The sequence below is a fragment of the Thunnus thynnus genome, chromosome 7 (genome assembly GCF_963924715.1).
Source record: "Thunnus thynnus chromosome 7, fThuThy2.1, whole genome shotgun sequence".
Taxonomy (NCBI): Eukaryota; Metazoa; Chordata; class Actinopteri; order Scombriformes; family Scombridae; genus Thunnus; species Thunnus thynnus.
Window position 1 is genome coordinate 29,028,337 of NC_089523.1, and position 22,815 is coordinate 29,051,151.

Below are 22,815 nucleotides of genomic sequence, written 5' to 3' on the forward strand. Positions count from 1 at the left end.
TTCTTTAACCTTCATTTATCCACGCTTGGTTTATTAAGCTGAGTGTTCACAGCTACACAGAATCACACCTGGGAACCAGCCGGTACAGTCTCATCTGGCGGTCAGCGGCAGATAGGAGCGGTTAGATACCTTTAATCAAGGGCATCGTAATGCAGCAAGCAGAGCACAATTCAAATGATACAGCAACATGATTTTAGCTCATCTCAGACACAGATCAGTGACAAATTTAAGACCTAAAACGGAGCATCATAAGGTGTTTGATCACTATGAAACTGCAAAACATTGATTCTCCAAGTCTCTGAAAACTCTACTTAGAGTTACAAAAGATATTTGCTTACTTGGATACTTGATGATAGTGGTGGAGAGCGCTCTAACACTCAACTTTTAAAATGTCCCTCTCAGTAAAAGTCCTGGTTACAAATCTATTTACGTTTGTTTAACTTTAACATATCATTATCAGGATTTTTTAAACTCTTAAACATAGATATGAGTTTAACAAATCCAGTAATGGTTGGTATGTAGTGAGCAGTGCTACTCTTTAAGTCTTTCTTAGTAAAACACCCGGCTACACCTTGTGAAACCCTCTTCCCACATGGCTAGGTACGTACTGCATATTAAGCAGGAGCTCAGGCAGGACTGTTGCTTATCTTACAGTAAAACGTGTCTGTATTATTGTCTCCATTTGCATTCTCGACATCTGTATCGAGTGAAGTGCCATCATCTTTGAGAGAGAAAAAATGATTAATTCATGTTTCATTGAAAATATGAATTTAATCAGAGGAGACAAGTTTTTTTTCTGTTAAGCAGCACTTTATGTTCAGTTCCTCTGGTGTTACATGGTGGTGCTGACGGTGCAGAAATAACAGCAAACCAACCGCACACACACACCAGACTTAGTTATGATCCTTATTTTGTTGAAAATGTGCAGGCGCATACAAAGACCGGCTGTGACAGGAAGTAACAATGTCGTAGGCTGGAGCAGCTTATTGATTTTTAGCTGTTCACACCAGACGCTGTAGATGTATCTGTGTCTGCAGGGTTTAGCCAGCGTCGCAGCGCCGGAAACAGAAAGGCAAAGCAGTAAAGATAAAGCACACTCACCTCAAGCTCACAGCTCACACTGATGAAGATTAGAAATATGCATTTAAACACATTATTGTTTACTTTTCATCTGAGTGAGAAGAGATGTGATTTTGTTTGGACGCTGTGTGAACAACCCAAAAACAAAACCTGCAAATCACATATTTTAATAAAAATCTGATGAAAATGTAGACCTTCATGGGCCGAGGAAGGTTTTTGTGCAGAGCCAGGAATGTTTTAAGGATTGCTTAACGTTGCATAATAAATCTGTTTTAACATTTTCACAATTTCATCATGAACCTTTGCAATTTCTTGAATAACAAATCTCACATTTATCCCAGCTTCACATGCAGTTTACAAATTTCCAAATAGTTTCTATTATTAAAGCAATAAAAAATCCTTCATCCTTTATTTGGCTGATTTCATTACAAAAGTTTGGCCAACCAGAACATCAGAGGTCAAACACAGACTGACAACCACATTCATACTAACATCCATTAAAGTTATACTTACAAAACACTATTAAACTTTCAGCGCTGTCAGAAAAAATGCAGCAGTATTCAAGTTTTCCACTCTAAATAATGAGATGAGGGAGCCAGTGCTATAATGAGAAATTCCTGCAGTCAGAGGGTCAAAGCATGTGGTCGGGGGGGAAACCAAATGAAACCTTTCTGAAGGGCCAACAGGCAGCGAAATTATGCGTGTGTATGTGTGTATGTGTGTGTATGTGTGTGTGTTTGGGTTGTGTGAGAAGGTGTTTTCATTTCTCCCCCATAATGAAGTGTTTTGGGGGAGTCTTGTCGGCCTGGCAGTTTGCTCCCATATTAAAACTAACAAGCTCCCACTCCTCCCATCAGTCATCCTCCTGGTGCACAGGCTGTGTACATACAGAGTGTGTTTTCCTTCCAGTGTCCATCCAGTTAAATATCTTTTTAGCCAATCATTTATCAGCTGTGAGACACAAAATAGAAGGCTATATGTGACAGTTGAGGGGTGAAGTTTTCTTTTCCGGTGTGATTTGGGGGCTCAGACGAAAATCAACTGTCAGATGAGGTTCTGGCAAACACAGATGATTCAAGACATATTTATATAAATATCCTGATTCTGTTTGACTGCCTAATGCAGTCTGTTGCTGCATGATGTTGCAATGAGTTTTGGCAAGTGAGAGGCAATTGAAATAAAATTTAAAAGCATGTCCTGATGTGTTTTTGGTTTGTTTGTTGTTTTTTTGTGTGTGATTTTGCAGTTGATATGGGCTAACAGAAACTGATTAACTGTTAGTTAATATTTAGAAACTGGTTGAGTGACATAGGTTGGTTAAGGGCCTGTTGAGAGCATGAAGGGGTAACCTAAAATTAATTACCATAACATAGAAAGACTTTAGTGTTGTAATTAAAGCCCGACTGATATATTGGTCAGACGATATTGTCAGCTGACATCGGCCTATCACAGATATATGGGTATCAGCGTATATGTTGTCCGATATGCAACAATATATTTCTTAATGTTACATAGGCAGCATTTTATGTATATTTGATCGTTTTTCTTAATGCAAGTTTAATATATACATATACATGTGTTCTTTTAAAATTTATAGTTATTTATAATTTATTTAAATTTATTATTAAATTCCCAGTAAAGTTTACTGTTTTTGTGCACTGATGTCATTTTATACAATAAAGTTTTAATTGTTAATCTTTTAAATATCATGCCTCCGTTACATATCTTTGTCATGTTTTATAACCACATCTGAGGGATCATTGCAAAAAAACGTGTTTATGTATATATTCTGTATAAATAAGATTATCGGCCGATGTATCGATATCAGAATTGTTTTAGTCACTAATATCGGTATCGGCTCCAAAAATCCAGTTGTAATGCACACTTAAAGGCCAGTTCACTCACAAACACACCTGTCCTTTATTCTTTAATTTACCGTTACATCCGTCTGCTGACACTGTTGTGCAGAGACGCGCCCTCCTTTTTCTTCTCTGTGTCTTGTCTCGGTCTCTTTTGATTCTGTCCATCTCTCTTCAAATCTACTGTTCCAATGAATGTGTTGTAAATATCAAAGCAATTTTTTACCATCTGTCCATCTAAAATGAACAATTATAGGATCCTGATTTCTATGCCCTCTTTATCTTTCATATACGCTCTTAAGCTCTTTCAAACTTAAATGATGTGTTTTACTGCTTATTAAAAAATCAACAACTTGCTTCAAGCAAGTCTCGGCTTTATGATGGAGTTTATTATTTGGTGTAAATGGGTGAAAAACACAATGTCTTGAAGTTTCCCCCTTTAGACTTGGCTGGCTTTTCTGTTAAAGATTTCTCGCAAGAGTGTGTATTGATCCTCCGCTACATGGCATTTCATTATATCAAGAGAGCACAACACTAACAAGACAGCAGGGAGCGTCGGGCTGGACGGGCAATCAGAGATACTCATCAAATAGCGAATATGTGGTGATCAGACACAGACTTTACACAGGAAGTGAGATGTTAATATAATTAAGCTTGACTCACAATTTCCAATTTGTTCATGTACTGCTTCCTTTTATCACACAATGAGAGAAGCAAAAGAACAAAAGCAGAGCGATCATCAATTCTCAGTGTTTTTCTTTTACTCTCGAGGGGACGAAGATGAAGAGCGATAAGGACACGCACACACACACACAAAACTTGCTATGAATGTCACATAAGCACCTCTGCAGTTGATTAACACAACCAACAACACTTAGAATCATCTGATTGCAAGTCATTTATCAATATCAGACAGTCTCTCTCCAGTGTAAAGATCTGCTGCTCCTCTTTTGTTTTACATCATTGTGAAGTGAATCTCTGGAGTTTATTAGACAAAACAATTTTGAAGAGAAGAAAATCACTAAATCACTATTTTTCTATTTGTTTAATATCCAGATCTACACCAGGTAATGATTAATATCCCAGTCTTTACTAGACAAAAAACTGATATTGCAACATATCGCGATATTTCCACTCGCCATATGTTATCTATACTTTTTTTTTAAAACATAGGATCGCTAAGAATAGATTCAGCTACTTTGGTTTACCGCTACCAGTGCGCCACTACCCTCCGCTGACCAGACTGGTGACGGTCAGATAGACGGCAGTTGTAGGTGACAACAAAGAAGAAATGCAAGCAAAATAAGCAGCTGCTGTCAGACTCCGTGTCCGTGCTGGAAACATAGAGTCCACCAGAGCTTTGACAGTCACTAGAAGCACATTCATGACCTTTTACAGAAGTTTCTATGTCGTAGCTGAGCTAGCGGCTCTACTACAAGAGGCTCTCCGGTGTCAGTACGTAGCCCTGCTGTTTATCATGTTAATGTCGTCACTCGTCAACTTTTAATATCTTGTAAAGCTCAACACAGTTAGTCGTGTGTTGTGTTTACTGCCACAGAAAAGGAATAAATCTTTGGTTTATGAGGCACCACGTCGTCTCTCTGCCGTCTCTTATCAGGTTTACTAACGTTGCCAGCAGCACAAACTGAAGCTACAGTTATCAGTGTTGTGATATTTATACTTGGCAACATTTCTTTTCTGTGAAACTAAGGTACAGTCAGTAAACTTTGTACATGATCAGACTTTCCTGCTCTTTGAAATAATGTTTTCTCTCTTCGTCAGTTACAGATTTCCTGATATATCGATATATATCGTGTATCGCCGAATTGTTGCGATACATCGTTACTGTGGGACGAATATCGTTATAGCATCTTATCGTGATTTCATCCCTGATTCCCACCACTAATCTTAATAAACTGTATTAATTATTCATTTTCTCCTGTGAAAATCTCAGTAAAATCTTCCACCTTTATCCTGACAATCAATTATTTAAGCAGAGTCACCGACACAAGTAAAAGGTCATCATCAAGGTGACTCTTATCTCTCTCTCATCTCTCGTTCCTAAATCATCTCCTCTGTCTCTCTCTCTCTCTTATCTCTCCGCCCTGCTGCCTACCAGCAGTATACGGTCATTTACCGAACAGATGAACCCCTCAGGCTGCCGAGCTTCGGGCAAGCTATCGACCTCGGCATCATGAGCCCAGTAATTAGTGCTTCCCGGGATAGCCTGGTGACAGTATGATAGAGCGAGCTGTTCTGTCATATCACCAGCTCTCAGATTAGCCCTCACTGCTGACTGATGGCATCAGGTCTGTGGAAGGGTTTAATAGAAGTAATAATGTTTTATATTTACAGTATACAATATATCAGGAAGTAACCGAGGTCTTCAAAGGCACAAAAGAATGATTAACAGGCAAACAACACACTTAATAATGAAAAAAAGACGAGGACATTTTATTGTAGCCCCCAGTTTTCATGGTATTATTGCAAGTTGAGTGCGTTGTATCTTATTTTTTTTAATAAACAATACACTTAACAATTAGGAAAGTCACTCCTATAAATATGAATCTCATCTGGTAGGACTTTAAGCTCAAATTTGAGGCAAAACTGCAAATTCAGCGACTCCGTTAGTCTTTAGTTTAACTCTGAGAACAAAAGAGAGATTTTTTGTGAAAGATGACACATTGGAAATTATGTACATAGAAGCTGAGTAAACTAAGTAGGAGAAGGGGTAATTAGATGCTTCTAAAATAATTAGTAAGATTTTTTTTTTTTCTAATATCTCCTGGGAGCTGATGCAGAAACGCTGACATGGAGTTATTGTAGTTAAAAGTCCTGCTGGTGCAGATGAAAGTGAGCTTTATAACTGTGGAATTACAATAATCATTTGTTGGGAAAATTAAAACATTTGAAAATACAACAATATCAAAAAGATTTAAGATCCTCAGGAGGGGTTTTTTTTGGGCATGGGAAGCTTATTTTCACCATGATGTGTGTTTTTTTTTTCCTACTAACTCTACATTTGCACGGCTGACAAACAACATAAAGTGTCTTAGTGAGGTTTTAGGCCACCGGAGCCGCTTCAGTGCTACTTATTATAGATTCAATACGTCTCTGTAGCTCTACTGAAAGGCTTGAACACCATTTAAATTCTCTTATTTGGTGTTTTAATGATGCGGTGGACGACGCTATCTGACGACCCAAAATACTCCCAATTAAGTCGACATCTGGTGGCCGAGAGAGACATTTAGCCTATGATTCACATTATTTTCATACTCAAATTTGTACTCAAGCCATTCAGTGTGCACTCTCGCCCTGTGGATGCAGGCATGGTCTGCCTGGAAGAGACCTCAGGATTCAAATGTTTCATCAAAGGAAGCATTGGACCCCAACTACGCCAGGAAAATGTCTCCCACCTGTATGAAAGCTTCTGTACTTATGTTTTTCCACTCATTTATTCAGGTTTTTCCTTTAATTTGTCACCCGTCAGTATATACAATAGGGTCCAAAAGTCTGAGACCACTCTCAGACCCTACTGTATATAGACGTATGAGTGTTGCACATGCGTTGGATCAAGATTAAGTGTGGATCTGTAAAAGTGATGTATTGCATTGGTGTGTGTGTATGTGTGTGTGTCCACCGTCGCCAGCAGCAAGACCTTTGTTACTGACCCATTAATTATTAGTCCATCATCTTACGTGGCACAACACATTCTGCCCGCGCAATTTACCGCCGTTGTCCGATTGTTGTCCGACGTGTGATTTATCGTCCGACTGTTGCATCAATACCATTTACCTGCCACTGGTCTTCACTCACCCAGGAGGGAAATGGATTACAGAGAAAGAGAGAGAGAGAGAGAGGGTTGGGCAAGGGCGTAAATGTAGCAAGATAAATTTGATCAAACGCACACAGCTGTGTGTTGCGGACAGTGAGGGGGGGGGGCCTTGAGGATCAGCATTTATGATTTCCATTAAAGACGAGAGACATAAATTATTTGTGAAGGGCTCTCACTCTCCCCCCCCCCCCCTCCACACACACTCTCATAACTTCCTCAATGATACAGTACATTCATTCCCTCCGTATACCTCAGACATCTTTTCCATCTCCTCCTATCGCTCTCTCCTCCGGCGTGGCCCATTCCTTGTGATTTATACTGAGTCCCGGGTAGCTGATCTTTATTCAGCGGGGCCTTCCAGGCAAGGCTGATAACACCAAGGTCCCCCCCATCAATTCTGTCCAACGTCCCAGCCCTGCTTCGCCCACAGCCGCACCCTTTCTCCCTCTCTCCAAACTCAATCCCTATAGATACAGTTCTGTTTGCATTAGTTTTCTTTTGTGGAGTAAATTCACAAGCAACCCCTAGAAAGAAAGACATATGTGGTTAAATTACTGAGGGAATGGCTGCAGTTTACAACCAGAGTCAAAGATCCCCTACGGCTGTTGAGTGGACAGGATCAAATTGATGTGAATGGCGCTCTTTAAACAGCCGGGCCAGCCGGAGAGAGAGAGATCAGTTTCAAGAATGTTTCTTGTGTAGTCTGCCACAGAGGTAAGCGAGTAAATACCCCAGAGGAGGAGTAAGTTTTCTGTTTCCTTGGACAAACCGCTTATTTCATGGGTATAAATCCTCCTTATTAGTTTTAGGAGATTGGCCTCAGTCATCACATTGGTGGAATTTTGATGTCTTGACTGCTATGAAATGATGAAACATCTGGTATTTCATCTTTCCTGGGAATGTCATTTTTTTTTCACTGGTCATTACTGGTTAAGTTCCCAGAGTTCAGAATCATAGAGATTATTTGCTCAAGTCAGAATAGTGGTCAGGCAGAGACAGGAAGGCCATGAATATTTATACATGAATAATATGAAACTATTTTAACTATCAAAAAATACGGTAAATAAAAGATATGCAATGACAACTAAATCATAAAACATCAATAAACATCTTTGGTTTTAACTGATCTAGATTTCTATAATTTAGCACCACTAAATGTTAATGAAAAATCATTTTAAATTTGTAATGCATATTCAAATATTTAAAGACAGGAAACTGCGCTGTAAATCTGCTCAGTGTGTCTTCTTACCAACTGGCACAATCCTCTCCCAGTAATGATGGAGTGGGTTTCTCTGTGCAGTAGACGTACGGTTCAATTACCAGAATATTTGAGCCAAGTTTAAACAAATCATTGTGACTAAAGATACTTATTCCTCAGGCGGGATCCATCACTAGTCTCACAGGTTATCACCAAAGCTTATTGTTTCATGTATCAACAGTAAAAAGGACTTTCTTAACATCATGAACAGATTCTTTTTTAAGCAAACACAAAGTTTTTGAAAGTATCTAGTAGGGATGTGCAGAGAGCCCAGTATTTGTATTTGTATCTGTATTTGTTAGGGCAGCAAAATTATCTGTATTTGTATTGGAACGCTTTTAATTTTAGAAAATTAAAGTGTTCATGAAGTGTTCCCTTGGGAGCACTTCTCGTGTGTCAGTAGCTCAGCTTTATCTCCGGGAGTGATGTCCAAATTAGGAAATGTGCGTCATGCAGCAGGTGGATGTGACTCCCCTCGTTGAGACCTGCTGATAGACGTAACAGTGGAGCAAAAGACAGAGACTGAGATATGTGCGATGTAACTGACCTGCATGCTGGTATTTGAAGCAAATAATTTTAAAAATATTTCTATGAAACAAATATTCGTAAAAAACCCACTATTTGTGCTTTGCCGTATAACGTATTTGTATTCTGGCACACCCCTAGTATCTAGTCATCACAGGAATATGATACAATATGTGAGACTTAAAGCTGTACAGCAGCGGGTGATGATCAATCACTGGCGGGAACGATGGGATTACGCATGTATCTTTACATTTACAGTACAAAACTTTTTGTTAACTGCTGTTTTTTAGCAAGTGTACAGTTACCAGAAAGACAGAATGTGAAAATGGCTCGATGCTTTACATACAAGCAACATGCTCACAGTCATTTCCGTCCCCACAAATGTAGACACATGTAAACACTCACACACACACACACACATACACACACACAGACTCACATAAACACACACACAGATGGTTACTCTTGTTATTCCTCCATGAGTTACCTGGGTGAGGATCAGACAGCGTCCCTGGCCAACAGATCAGAGAATTACGGTAGCACAGCTGCTGCCTCGGCTCCACCACTACAGCATGCTGGCACACCGGGTGTGTGTGTGCACGTGCATGGGTGCGTGTGTGTGTGTGTTATTGGAGGTGGAAAGGGTCATGGAGGACAAGACGCATGTACATAGCTCGTGTTTAGAGTATCACACGAGCGTATGTAATCACACGAGCGTATGTACGTGCTTCTTGTCATCTGTGATCCTTTCCACCCACACAGTGAGTGAAGATTAAAACCTTTTTGTTGGAAATACACAGAGGTCCTTCATCAATCATTTGCTCAGCCTAAATAACAAACACTAGATTTCTCCCAAGCAGTACATAATGCAAAACGCAAACAGCATTACACATGAATGAATAAACTCTCACCCACAGGGACACTTCAGTTTGATTCTTACAAACGTGTTTACCTACTTGTGGTTCGTTCTTGTACATTTTGTTGAATTTAAGAGTTCTTTGTAGCAACATTACTGTTGATATGCCCATTCAACAATTTGTTGTTGCAAATTGCCAGTGCACAGTACGTTCCATATAGGAACATTTTTACTTGAAAAGGTGTAATTCAGAGTTTGAATCCAGTCCAACTTTACAGTCTCTCTCATTACTGAACTGTCTGAAGATATAAATAAAATCTTGGAAAAGAGCTACTGCTGTGAAGCAGCTGCAGGAACCCTTTTCAGCTATTATATAGAGCTATTATTACAAAAAGGTGTGCCTGCAGCCTATATTTGATTAATTATTACTCTAAACACTCCTGAAATCTTAATTACTCCCCTGATCTCCTCTCCCTCTGAGCTGCTCTGCTCTCGTCCTCGTTTCAGTCTCCTTTGAGCCCGGGTCTTAGGACTGAGAGGCTGATTGAGAGTTGACACCCACTGTAATATACAAGAAAAATAAAAAAATAAAGGAATACATCTTCTGCAGATTCTAGATCAGTTGTACCTGTACCGTCAGGCTCCACCAGTGAGAGCGATTTATTAACAGAGAGGACAGTCCAGGTTTAACTGCTGATATGCAGTAAATCATGAAGTGCACAAAAAATTGACCCATATGATTATTGAATCTAGTCCCTTAAAAAGTAATGAATAATCTGGTTCCTGATGCAGGTCTTGTGTTAGAGTCTATGAGGCTGCTGCAGATTTCTTCAGTTTCAGTCGCCCTCCCTTCACAGCCCCCCCTCTAACACCTCAGCCCAACTCTTCAATAGATTCTCTGCTACAGGAAGCTGTTGTTCTCCTCTCGTTCCCCCTCCCTCCCTCCATCCCTCCTCTTCATCACTTATAACCACAGCACAGGTCTGCTGCTATTGATCTGGAAACAATCAGTGTCCAGCCTGCTGTTTTGATTGATTTTTGTGGATAAAACCAGATGGTTTTTCTTACGCTATTCCATTTTTCTCACCCGCTGACTGGAAAATTATATGTAAGCTCCCAAGTTTATCCATGATAATCAGCAGCTATGTATGGAGCCTTTTGTCAGTCATACTCTCCAGACTAACACATATATATATATATAAAATAAAACAATCACCATTTCTGACCACTTGAGAGGCTTTAAGTGCGTTAAAGTACAAAATGACTTGCTGTCAATCACCAGACTAAACGTTGTGATGTCAGATGACCCCCCCAAATGTCCCCAAAATGTCCGATGAGTCAGATATTTGTCCGTATGTTGGCGTGAACCTGCACATAGTCTCACTGGAATGAGTGAAATGATTCACGCGATTCAGTTTTTCCGCTGCACTTCTTCACTTTACAGCCGGAACAACAGAACAATGGAACTTTTTTTATTTCAGGCACCTTGTAAACTTTTAAGATCGAATGCATCCAGCTGCCAAAACTGTATGCATGAACATACAAACCCCCACGATTAAATACACCCGTGACACACAGTGCATCTGCACTAGTACGAGTCATGATGATATCAAGTAGAAATTTTAAAGTAATTTAATATTTTAGATTGAATTATAGATGTTGTACATTTATTTGAATACTTAAAAACATCACATGTTTATTGGTATCCGGATATATGTTGGCAGATATCCAAAGAAATTCTTGTTCATAATTATTGCATTGAATTATTAATGTTTGATTATGTTTCTTGAATCATCAGTGATGCATTTTGTGTTTATCCACAGTTATTTTAAGTAAAGTGCTGTTTATTACTGACTGTCACCATTGATACTAAAAGTTAATTGACAAAATCAGGCTAAAAGGTGTAAATTATCCTGCTTCAGCAGAAATATGTCACAATTATTTAACAGCCAGATCTAGAGGTTTATTGAAAAATTGTGGTTATTTTTTTGTGCTAGGAAAAAAAACCACTCAAAAACCAAGTGGAGGTCAGTGTGTCCTCACTTTTATTTAGTGTAGAGATTTTCACCTTGTACTTGCTCTTTTCGTCACTATTTATTTATTTAATGTTTATTTCTACACTGCCACATAACACAGCGTTTCTAGCCTGAGCTAGTTTGCGACGGGCCTACACTGTAAAGTGCTCCTGTCCTTTTGTTTCTGATGGCGTGCTCATGATGTGTTTCCAGGGAGTGACGTACTGCGGGGAAAGTTCTGCCAGCAGCCTGACGATGGCCAACGTCCCTTGGCACCAGGAAGTGGTCGCCTTTGTCCAGCAGCTGACTGACATGTTGCCTCAGTATGAGATCGCTTGTGAGCACGAGCACTCTAACTGCCTGCTCATCGCACACACCAAGGTAAGAACTCACCTTCAGCACGTCATACATCAGCAGCGTTAAATGTCGAACGCCGAGCTGACAAAGAACCCATTTTGCTTAGAAGTGACATACATGTAGTCGTTTGTGTCAGTGATTGTGTTACATTCAAGAGACTAACTTTTGAGTTATTGGCCTCGGAAGAAGAATTTCATACTTTCAGGGCTCATATGTAGGTTAGTTGTCTCTTTAGCCTGTTAATGTGTATCAGAAATCTTACAAACTTGTTTCAATGTATAATTAATTGTAAACTACACACACTATACAATTTTCTGACACATAGGTGCAGCTTAACTTCTCCTGCTGTGTTCTGCATAATAGAATTTCTAAGTTATCAGAAGACGCAGACAGTGGATACTGCATAAACACCCCTTCACACATAGTAATGATGAATGTGCACCTGGTCATCATTGCACTTATTGTGATTCTTTATCAGTTCTCCTCAGACACAAACACGCAGATTCTTCATCTCCGTTTTCTTTTTAAGTACCTTTCCCAGACAGCAACTCAAAGCAGCTTCCTAGTTATTTAAATTGTTGTTTTGGATTTTGTCTTGTTTTATTATTTATATAATGTACTCTCCTGTCTGCCTTCCTTTTTAGAAATATGCAACCATCAGAGTGGTTTATTCTGGCAGAGGCTTACCCGCCCCTAGAACGCCAGGCAAATGTCCGTCAATAATTAATGGATGATTAATTGCGGTCTTGGCTCTTTCTGACAGAGCAGAAATTCACTCCAGCCAGCCGGGCACCCACACCTCCCCGTCACACACACACACACACACACACACAGGAAACACACATATGCATAAAACATAAACACAGTGCACTCTTGATGTGTTATCTCACTTTATTTATGTGCCCCAAACTCTAAATCCTCATTTGTTTTTATGCCTCCGCGCCGGCGACAGCCGTGGTCGGAGGCGTTATGTTTTCCGGTCCGTCCCGTTCTCTCGTGAACGCGATATCTCCGGAACGCCTGGAGGGAATTTCTTCAAATTTGGTACAAACGTCCACTCGGACTCAAGAATGAAGTGATTAGAATTTGCTGGTCAAAGGTCACTGTGACCTCACACAACACTTTTTTTTGGCCATAACTCAAGAATTCATTCACAACTGTCTAATAGGATAAAATGATGACATTTTATATCCAAAAGGTCAAAGGTCGACTTCACTGTCTGACTGCAAAAAACCCTTTTCTGGCCATTATTCAACACCATAACTCAGGAACGGAAGGGGAGATCGTGACCATATTTCACATTTGGTCAGATGTTGAACTGGTGACACTTATCTTGGGTTCCCATCTTGAAACCGTGCTGTCGGGTTGAAGATGTGTGTGATGCTTCTTTGCTGTAACATCCATATCTGAAGCATCGTCTATCGTCATGGAGACAACTTTGTGTTCTATCAGAATCAGCTTTATTGGCCGAACGTGAACACATACAAGGAAAATACACTTAATACATTTTATTGAATTCCTTCAGAGTCTTTGCTACAGATATTATACGAGTCCGGATGGATATAAACTGCAACTTTACTGGTTGTTGGAGGAATACAACCGCAAGGTGATATTTCCAGTTATTTACTGGAGCTTTGTTTTCATGGGACTGCCTACAGTATTATTTAGCTCTGTGGTGTCTGTAAACCCTTTTGTGGGCCCTTGATGCCTTGAGGAAGAGAGAAACATAAATACGAGAAACAGAGAAACAAAGGCTGCGATCAGTAGTGTCCGTCTGTCAGAACCAGGACGATGCTCGACTTCACAATGCAACTTACTAAGAAACAAAAATGTCTCAGGAAACAGTTCAGTTGTGTCCTGCTTCTGTAATTTATTGGGTTTTTCCAGTTCAAACAAGATGTTTGCAGCACATGTTTGCAAAAATGTTTATTCAAATTGTTTAAACATTTTTTAAACAGTTTTATTTCCATGTGTGACCTCACAGAAATGCACCGTCACATGTCACGTTGCTTCTTTTGTCTCTGAAATTGTAGGAAATTGCAGTTGTATAAAAAAATCTGATGAGAATTTTCATTTTGCTTTGTGCTTTAGCTACAGTATATATTTTATTATTATTATTTATTAAATAGATGTATGTTGCATGTTGAAAATTTGACTTTGTGACCTTAACTGAGGCTTTTTGGATTAAGATGTGAGAGGAAAGTTGAAGTTAATTTTATTGATGCCTACTGCACAATGACGATGATGACGATGATGATGATGATGAGGAGGAGGAGGAGGAGGTCCTCCAGGTTGCAAACTTGGATGTAAAAACAGACTCTACACACACACACACACACACACACACACGCTCGCCTGAGACTAAAAGAGGTGTTAAAAAGTCGTTCACTTAATTCCTCTCCATTTTAACACACCAGCAAGGACCCAATCAATATTTCACCGCATTGATTTCCACCTTCCTCTCTTCATCACCCTTCTCTCTCTCTCTCCTCTTGTTCCTCTACTTCCTCTGTTTCTGTCTCCCGTCTCACCAACACTAATCCCTCGGTCTATAACGGCGGCCGTTTGTGTGCGACCGCTCCAGACACCTTAATTAATTTGCACCTCCTCGCCTACAACCGTCAGTATTTCTTAATATACTCTCTCACACACACACTCTTCTCCATCTCTCGCCACTTCCCGCTATCAGTCAAGCAGATTGCAGCATTAGTGCTTGATGCTCTGAAGCGGGATCTGTGTGACCGGAACGAGCACTCGTTGCACTCGCTGCGTCTTTTAGATGCTTTTTCAGGAAGAATCAGAGCAGCAGCTGAGCTTTCAAACACACGTACTGTACATCCAGTTATACTCGTTCCCCCACTGAGTGTTTGTTTCATATCCAAGTGTGAATCACATGCAGTCGAACAAGTTGGTGGGTGTTTGTCTTATCAGCTGAATGCATGTGTGTGTGTTTAGTGTTTAGTACAGGCAGAAAGTATCAAAGGTTATTATTGTAAAGCAAAAATTATAATGAATAAAAACCTATTATTAAAAAATGACACTAATGCAGAAAATAATTAAAATTGACCATAGATTATTATCTTTAGATGTTGCTTGTCCTGATTATTTTGGCCAACTGAGATATTGATTACTTTTAACATGACATTTATATTATAAATGTACATATACATTATAATTGACAACTGTCCACTCAAAAGCCATTTTATTCTATCAAGAATTGTTATTATCTTGTCTGGGAAGAGCACGCAGACAGAGTTTGAGGTTAAAATTAACCACAGCACACTGTAATGACTTTACTGTGACTTTATTAAGAGCGAACACCGCGTTTCTCCTGTAGCTTCCTCAGGTTCACTCAGTACAACTGCTGAGTACTCACAGGTCTGTGAGTTTTAGGTTAATTCAAGTCTACAGATTTGACTGACAAGTCAAAATACTTGATTGTTGAGAACATTGGGAGGGAAAAACACAGCTGTAAAGCATGAACAAACATCACTAGCATGTATATGACAATATATATGTTAAGGTGAAATTGGGGCAGATGCACAGCTACTAAAATAGAAAACAGACACACTCATGTAGAAAGTTTAATTGTAATTAATAAATAAAATGAAAATCAAAGCTAGAACCTTGAGTGTGAGAGTCTCCCTGTGCTTTCATTGTAAATGTTAACATATGCATGCAGGTACACTGCTGTCTTTTGGCTGTCATCAATAATCAATAATCATTTGGGACCTGGAGACATTTTAAGGTTTCTCCTGGGAACAACGACTTCTGCATCCTGAATGTGGTTGTGTGCAAGAAGAGGATGTAGAAAGTGACGTCTACCAGGTTTTAATGTTAACTTACATAACGAGAGAGTTTAAAACGTATCACAGGAAAGCACATCAGGCTCATTTTGTGTGTGTGTGTGTGTGTGTGTGTGTGTGTGTGTGTGTCTTCCTGCTTACTTCACAGACCTCAGAACTTCCAGTTCCAGTTGGACGATACCACTATTTGATGTAGTCCTTTAAAAGACATCAGAGCTATGTGTGTGTGCGTGTGTATATGTGTATATGTGTGTGTGTGTGCGTGCATGTACATGATCACTCTTTAGCAGTGAGTAGTGATAGATCCTCCCTGCACTGACACATCATCATCATTAGTTCCTTTTCAACCCCAGGGATTTTCCCATTGATAGGCATTCCTCTTTCTCTCTCTGCATCTTTGCCTCCCCCAACCTTTTCTCTCTTTCATCTCCCCCTCTTTCATCTCTCCTTCCCCCCCCTCCTCCTTTTTTTCCCCCCCTCTTATACCCCATCCTCTTCTATCCTTCTCTAGCCCCATTTCTCTGAGGACGGTGTAAATGAAAATGGCACCCTTAAGACACAAACCTCTCAGAGAAAGACTATCCCGGTCGCTGACAGATCAATGCTATTAGATCTGTTTGTGTGTTTTCAAACTGAAGTCATCCCTTATATTATATTTATTACTGTAAGGAACAAAATGTCTTAACATCAGATACTGTAGAAATCCTCCTTTAGCATCCAGCTGGACCGGTGTACCTTTGACTGACAACCTCGCCGGGCTCAGAGACACAATGTTGAACAAATTGTACAACATTGTTTTATCAATGTTAGCATTTAGCTCAAAGCACTGCTGTGCCAAAGTACAGCCTCACAGATTCCCCCTAGCACACATGTAGACTCTTCATCTTGTCTCTTGTCTTTTTCTGTGGATGTATATATATGGAAGTACCGTACAGTTCAACGGCATGCGCTCACACATGAAGCCGAAGCCTGTCCTCAGTATCCTCAGTGATCCTCAAGCAAAGACACTGTTAGTAAAAACAACAGACTGTCTTGTTCTCTTCCCAGATAGCACAGCTTTGCTTTGTTGCTTAGAGACTGAAATTGTTTGCCGAGATGCCGGCTGAACAAATATCAGCTCTTCTCATTACCAGAAACATTAACTCCCAATAGGCGTAGCATTCCCCCCCACCCCCCACCGCCCCCCACCCCTTCTCAGGCCTCATTAGCAATGCAGCGGGTAGCTTTTCTCTAATGACTGAGGCAGGCGCTAAGCATCTGAAGGCTAGCTCTCGAAACACTTAATACCGTTACTCCTTCAGTGATTCTCCAGCAGGAAGGTCTCACACTTGGAGAATAAGTGTCGGTTCTTCTTGAGTGCATTTTATGTCATTTTGAGTTGCTTTTTTAAGTGAGTCAGTGACGTAATGGTAGCTCCCTCCTGTTGTGTGAATTATAGTGGTGGAAGGAATTTAAAAAAAAAAAAGTCCCAGTGTGCTCACGGGTGTCTGGACAAAGCAGCCATGAACCTGAAATAGATTTTAAACGCTGAGGGCTAAAAGTGCAACAGTCGTCCCCGGTGACAACCTACTAGCATGTAGTTATAGCTCATCAAAAACCTTCCAAAAATACCTAGGAGTGAGTTTACGTCATCTAGGACTATTTTAAAGATCAAACTTTGCTACTACTTCAGAGGAAAGATTGTATTGTTTGTAATACCTGCTTTGCTTGTTTCCTCTCAGTCACCTTTAACAGAACAACAAGGGAAACATGGTATCATATCAGCTGGAGAGCACTTTTTGCATGCTGGGAAAGCAAAGGTCACGCGCTCCTCACCCTCTGTGCCGGTTTGGGAAAACAAGCAGGATCAGAGAGGTGCAATGATGTCGGACTTTCAAACACAAAAGCTGCTCTCTCACATATAAACACACACGTACACACTTTTTGGCTCCTCACTCTCCTTCTGTCCATTTATCTCCCTCTTTTTTTTTTTTTTTTTTTTTACTCTTTAGTGTGATGGATGGCGACTTGGGTGAGGGAGTAAGAAGCAGTGATTGATAAAAGGAGAGATGGGGGGAGAAGGGAGGAGGTGGAGGTTTTGAGTCCACAGCCATTTAAAGAAAGGCTAAACAAACAAGCAAGTGGCTCATAGGGAGCAAGAAACTCTTTAATCATTGATGGTCTTTTTGGTCACATCTGTAAATTCTGAATTTGCAACACTCTCTCCATTTATCTGTCTTTCTGTATCTGAACACATTATATCCATTTATATTAAACATGCAGTAATCATCAAGATGAAGATTATTTCAGTAGCTTTTGATTTACTTATTTTATATGCAGATCCTTCAAAAGTGAAAGTGAAAGTGTAAATTATTCAGATATCAGGCTTTAAAATGATCATGATGTTTCAAAAATGCAGTTTAACTTATTTTCTCATTATTTCATAACAGCCTCACTTATTGCATGAAATTTGACGGCAATAAAGGCGCTATTAGCCTCACAGATGCTAACGTTTAGGGCCATGTTTCACAGTTTGTGACATTTCATAGATCAAAAATGTATCAAAAGCCAGTCATTTGATTAATCAGCACTGAAAACAATCGTTAGTTAGTTGCAGCCCTGTACCTGCAGACCTCCAGCTGATGCAGATTTGGAGAGTAAGGTGAACTGGTGAACAGGAGTAGCAATGGCATCTTCTATCTTGTGTTTCATTACTGGCACCTCCAGTTGGATTACTTATGGTTATTGATAGGGATGCACGATATTGGATTTTTTGCCGATATGCCGATATTTCCAACTCATTGTGGCCGATTGCCGATACCGATATATGCACATATTTTTCACCAGATGGCTGAGGAGACTATTATGCACGCATGCATAGATTGTACTAAGTATGATCAAGAAGATCAAGGCGCTCCGGTTGGATCCACATGGAGGGCCAGGGCTAACGTTAGCTGCTAGCCTCCCAGCTAACGTTAGCCCCCGGTTATGCATGTGGATCCAACCAGAACACCGAGCCCCGGTTTGTTATTCAGTGGGAAGAAGCAGCGGGTCTGACGGGCAGCTTGAGTGAAGTGGAGCCTGCGGAGGAAGCACAAGGACCGTCAGGGTGAAACAGTCCGTGGAGGGAAGCACAAGCAGGCGATGGAGGAGAAGGCAACAAATCAGCCTCTCATAATCGGCAGAAATGGCTGATACCGATGACATGCCGATAATATTGTGCATCCCTAGTTATTGATAACATGATTTTCCTTGGTTTCTTTATTTAGGTTATTAAATTGATGTCATTACAACTGTTTTAGATAGATTTCAGAAAACACTGCCTCTCTCACTCTCCCCTCTATGTTGTGCATGTGCTTTCAGTTCAAGGTGGACGGCGAGTGGTGGACATGGATCGACTACGAGCGTTTCCAGGAGCTGGTCCAGGCTCACGAGGACAGCGGGGGAAAGCAGAGCTTCTCAGCCTTGGACTACATAGCCAAGACTCCCAGCTGGGCTCTGTTCGGAGCCAACGAGCAAGGTTTCGACCCCGCCGACACGCGCTACCAACGACGCAACAAAACCAAAGACATCTCAGGATGCTGATGAATGAGAGAGGGAGAGGTAGGACGAGTAGAACAATCTGATCCGTGCTGATCTTTATAGTTAGAAGGAAAGAGGGGTTGGATGCCCTAATTTTCCTGTAAGCTTACTCCCTCTTTTCTCTTCATTGAATTTTTAAATGTATTGGTTTGACCTCTAAGATCAACCCAGACTGCCAGAATCAATTCATTCACTTATTTCCTAGAAATTCCTCTTTACGTCGACTGTAAGTGCTTCTTTTGCTTTGTTTCTATACATAGATATTCCCTCTTTTGTTGAAGGAGTCATTATTATACTGTAAATGTTAATGGCTTTGATCTTTATAACCATCATTGGCAGCGCTTGGGAAGGTTTACATCGTTTAAGTCGGACCTGGCAGCGTCTTCATCACCGGCCTCGTTTCTGACGTGTTTTTTTTTTTTTGAGAGGCGGCTGTACTGCACAGGACGTGATTACCTCTCCTCATGTCATCTGCGGGAGCCGCACATCTTCCCCAGACACCTTTACTCTTCCACCTACTCATTAGGACAGCGGTCGTATGTACTTTTGCACTGAGAGACTCGAGTAGCGAGATGAGAGCATCAAGGCTGCATCTCTACTGGGTGAAACTTGCTTTACAGCACAGGCTTTTTATTTGCTCCCTTTTGTTGTTTTTTTGAGTATAACGGTTGAATTGTTGCACATTCCCAGCAGTGTGAGGTCTTGGTTTCTTTTACATTCTTTTTTTAAGACTATTTTTTTAGCATTAATCCTTAGTGGGCAGTGAAGAGGCAAACAGGAAACATGGGGAGAGAGAGATGAGGATGACATGCAAGATATAAAATCTAGATTTCTGTATTGTATTCAATATAATCTAGACAATATCAATCACTATATCATTAAATCTTACAGCTAAATTGACACATACCTAGATACAAAGATAAACTGTTAATGTACAGCACTTTAAAATGTTTAATTTAGCCACCATTCAGGACCAGGTGTGAGTCATCATGGGTAGTGATGTGGCTTCCATATGGGTCTAACTCATGTACACCTCCCCCCTCCCCCGAGTCCAGCGTGCCAGAACAAAGCCTTTACTGATGTGTGATTGAATCCAGATGTATAAATCAAGTCCATTTTAATTAGTTTTTTTTTTTTTATTCGTATGTAAATCCAGATGTAAACAATTATTAAGTCAATTTTGATTTGTTTTGTAAGGTTTTTTTTGTTGTTGCAGTGTCTCCCTGTTGGGAGGAACGTCCAGAGCAGCAGGTGTGTGAATTTATCACTGTAATAAATGTTTTTGGAATAATCTGCTTTGTTATTTGTGGATTACATGTACAGCTCACACACACACACACGCACACACACACAGACACACAGACACACAGGTGCATTAAGGCACATGTGGTAAACTGTATTTCTGGCAGACACTCTATTGTTATTACTGTTATTATTCATTTTTTCTCCCTTTATACTGGCAAATGGGAGGTTGACATTTTCAGACTACAATAAGTCTGGTCAAAGCTTGCTGGGCTGCACTTAGAGGCCAAAAGAAGAGCTTTAATTGAACAAGGATGGAGGCAGAGGTGAAGTTCACAAGTGGTACAACAGCCGACACAATTTATTTTGAAGCTAAGATTTAATTTGTTGCTGCTGTCGTAATTTCAAAAAAATAAGTAATAGTACTATTTGACACATTGTACTGAAGACTTACATTGCCTCTAATGTAATGTGAGATGTATACAATTATACAATAACACCTCAGCATATCTACAGATACAGATTGTGACTCATTGAGTTTTCTTAAATTGTGATACTTTAGATTTTAGTGATGTGAGATTACACAAAGCATGATAGAGAACTCGCTCTTCATCGGGCGACCCACAGATGATTGAGGCTGCCGTGTGTGAAGTCGTGTAACTATGAATATGTATCAGGCGATGCACTGTTTGTATTATGAGTAAACAAGGATGAGGGGGGAAAAAAATGGATAAAACTCATCCTCCGACTGCTGAGCTGTGCTTGTGTGGCTCCCAGGAGCAACAATGTGTAACAATGACTGTGAAGCAAGAAATTGCCAAAAAAAAATTAGCATGAAAACCGTCCTTGAATAAATAAAGGTTATTTCATTACATATCCAGCTGTGTTTGTTTCACTATACACGTCCCAGCTTGTGTCATGAGATAAATGACAGGAGCAGATCGCACGTCTAAGGAGAGAAAACCTACCTGGAGATGGTGAAAGGTCATGGGGGGGGGGGGGGTGCAGATGTGCACATGCACATACTATTACATTTTTACGTCTCCGTGCTGGTGACAGCCGTGACTGGAGGCGTTATGTTTTCAGGTTGTCAGTCCATCCCATTCTTCTGAATGCAATATCTCAGAAACCCCTTTGAGGGAATTTCTTCAAATATGGCATAAATGTCCAGTTGGACTGAATGAACTGATTAGAATTTGGTGGTCAAAGGTCAAAGGTCACTGTGACCTCACAAAACACACTTTTAGCCATAACTCAAGAATTCATACGCTAATTATGACAAAGTTTCACACAAATGTCTAACAGGATAAAATGATGAAGTGATGACATTTTATATCCAAAAGGTCAAAGGTCAACTTCACTGTGGCATCGTAATGTTCTGCAAAAACCCTTTTCTGGCCATTAATCATCACCATAACTCAGGATGATATGATATTGATATTGAACTGGTGACACTAATCTTGGGTTCTCACCTTGAAACTGTGGTGATTGTTTAGATCTTCCGTGCTGCCGGGTGGAAGATTTGTGTGAAGCGTCCACGTTTTAGAATTTGTAGCTTCTTTGCAGCAACATCCATATCTGAAGCTTCGTCTACTGTCATGGATACAACTTTGTGTTCTATCAGAATCAGCTTTATTGACCAAACACATACAAGGAAAATACACTTAATACCTTTTATTAAATTCCTTCAAAGTCTTCACTACAAATATTATATGAGTCTGGACAGACATGGATGGAAACGGCAACTTGACTGGTTGACAGACTCATACAACGTGAGGAGGTATTTCTAGTTATGAATATGAAAACACTTTGTCACTTTAAGGTCACATTTAAAAAACATGATGTTTTAGTCGTCACCTAAAACTATGGTTGTTAATTCAATGGATAGTCACTCTTCTATATAATATATATACAAATACAAAGTACTGTTGGTTTAGGCACTTTAGATGTTGTTATCCATAATGCAGTACCATCAGGGAGGCCTCTGATTGGTCCCAAATTCATTCTGCAGCATGACAACCAGCCCAAACATACAGCTGGAGTCATAATGAACTATATTGAGCGGCAAGAAGGAAAAATGAGTCCTGCAACAGATGGTATGTCCCCCAAAAGAGTCCTGATCTCAACTTGGAGTAAGTCTGGGATTACATGAAGAGACAGAAGCAGCTGAGACGCTTAAAATCCACAGAAGGACTGTGACAACTTCTGCAAGATTCAGGAACAACTGAAAGTTCCTCGAAAAGCTGTGAGCAGGTGTACCGAGGAGGAACTGCTGCTGTTTTAAAGGCAAAGCGTGCTCACACAGAGTATTGATTTCATTTAGGTTTCTTCTGTTCGCTGAACTTTCTCATCTGGAGCTCCTTCCAGCACATCGAGGAGTCTCTGCAGCAGGTTTTTCAGGAACCACTGAGATTGGAAGAG

At 40.2% G+C, this 22,815-nt stretch overlaps 1 protein-coding gene across 1 annotated transcript in view; it reads left to right on the plus strand.

The window, feature by feature from the left end:
* tyw1 (tRNA-yW synthesizing protein 1 homolog (S. cerevisiae)) overlaps nucleotides 1-21,268 on the plus strand; it is a 58,436-nt gene extending 37,168 nt beyond the window's left edge. Inside the window, exons 15-16 of the mRNA XM_067595370.1 lie at nucleotides 11,642-11,809; nucleotides 18,934-21,268. Coding sequence (XP_067451471.1) covers nucleotides 11,642-11,809; nucleotides 18,934-19,155 — 390 coding nt within the window. The 3' untranslated portion in view covers nucleotides 19,156-21,268. The remainder of the gene's footprint in view (nucleotides 1-11,641; nucleotides 11,810-18,933) is intronic.
* Nucleotides 21,269-22,815: the final 1,547 nt, after the last annotated feature.